Below are 539 nucleotides of genomic sequence, written 5' to 3'. Positions count from 1 at the left end.
CTTGCAATACAATACACGAAAAGTTCAAAGAAGAATCTGGCGAGAAGCACATTATCAGAATAGCAAAACTTCGTAGTAATTGCTTCCACCAAGATACACGACTAAACGATAAGTATCAGAGCCTACGAAAGAGACCCTCTGAAAATGCACACCAATTGTAAACGTTGGCGTATGCCAACGCCATCATTCTGCCACCCCAGTACCTACCAAATCTGAGTGACAGCATCGGGAAGATGAACAGCATGCATAGAACGCCGCCAGTGTGTCACGGCTGAATGAACAAACACGTCCCCATTGTAGCATCCAATCCACACTGTGGGTTGCGCGCTAGTTGGCATGTTTGAGCAATTCGGAGACGGATCCGAGGCAAATGTGACAGTGGATGAGGGAAGCTCACAAGTGACCATAGAGGTGTCAGGATGTGTTGATGTGGCTGCGGAAGCAGTGGAAAGAAAAGACAGATGTATTCAAGCTTGAGTTCAATACAAGTGAGTTTGTTCGATTTGCAAGGATAGAATGCCTAATACCATCAGCACAAG

The 539-nt window shown here is 45.8% G+C and overlaps 1 protein-coding gene across 1 annotated transcript; it reads right to left on the bottom strand.

Annotated features, from left to right (window-relative positions):
* Positions 1-208: 208 nt before the first annotated feature.
* Positions 209-433, bottom strand: T265_16260 (hypothetical protein; the record flags this gene model as incomplete). The annotated part of the gene is made up of 1 exon (XM_009179840.1): positions 209-433. A coding segment is annotated over one exon (198 nt), but the record flags the coding sequence as incomplete, so codon positions are not given.
* Positions 434-539: the final 106 nt, after the last annotated feature.

The sequence above is a fragment of the Opisthorchis viverrini genome, assembly GCF_000715545.1.
Source record: "Opisthorchis viverrini unplaced genomic scaffold opera_v5_9713, whole genome shotgun sequence".
Classification (NCBI taxonomy): Eukaryota; Metazoa; Platyhelminthes; class Trematoda; order Opisthorchiida; family Opisthorchiidae; genus Opisthorchis; species Opisthorchis viverrini.
Note: the sequence above shows the minus strand (reverse complement) of the source record. Positions and strands in the feature narration are given on the sequence as shown.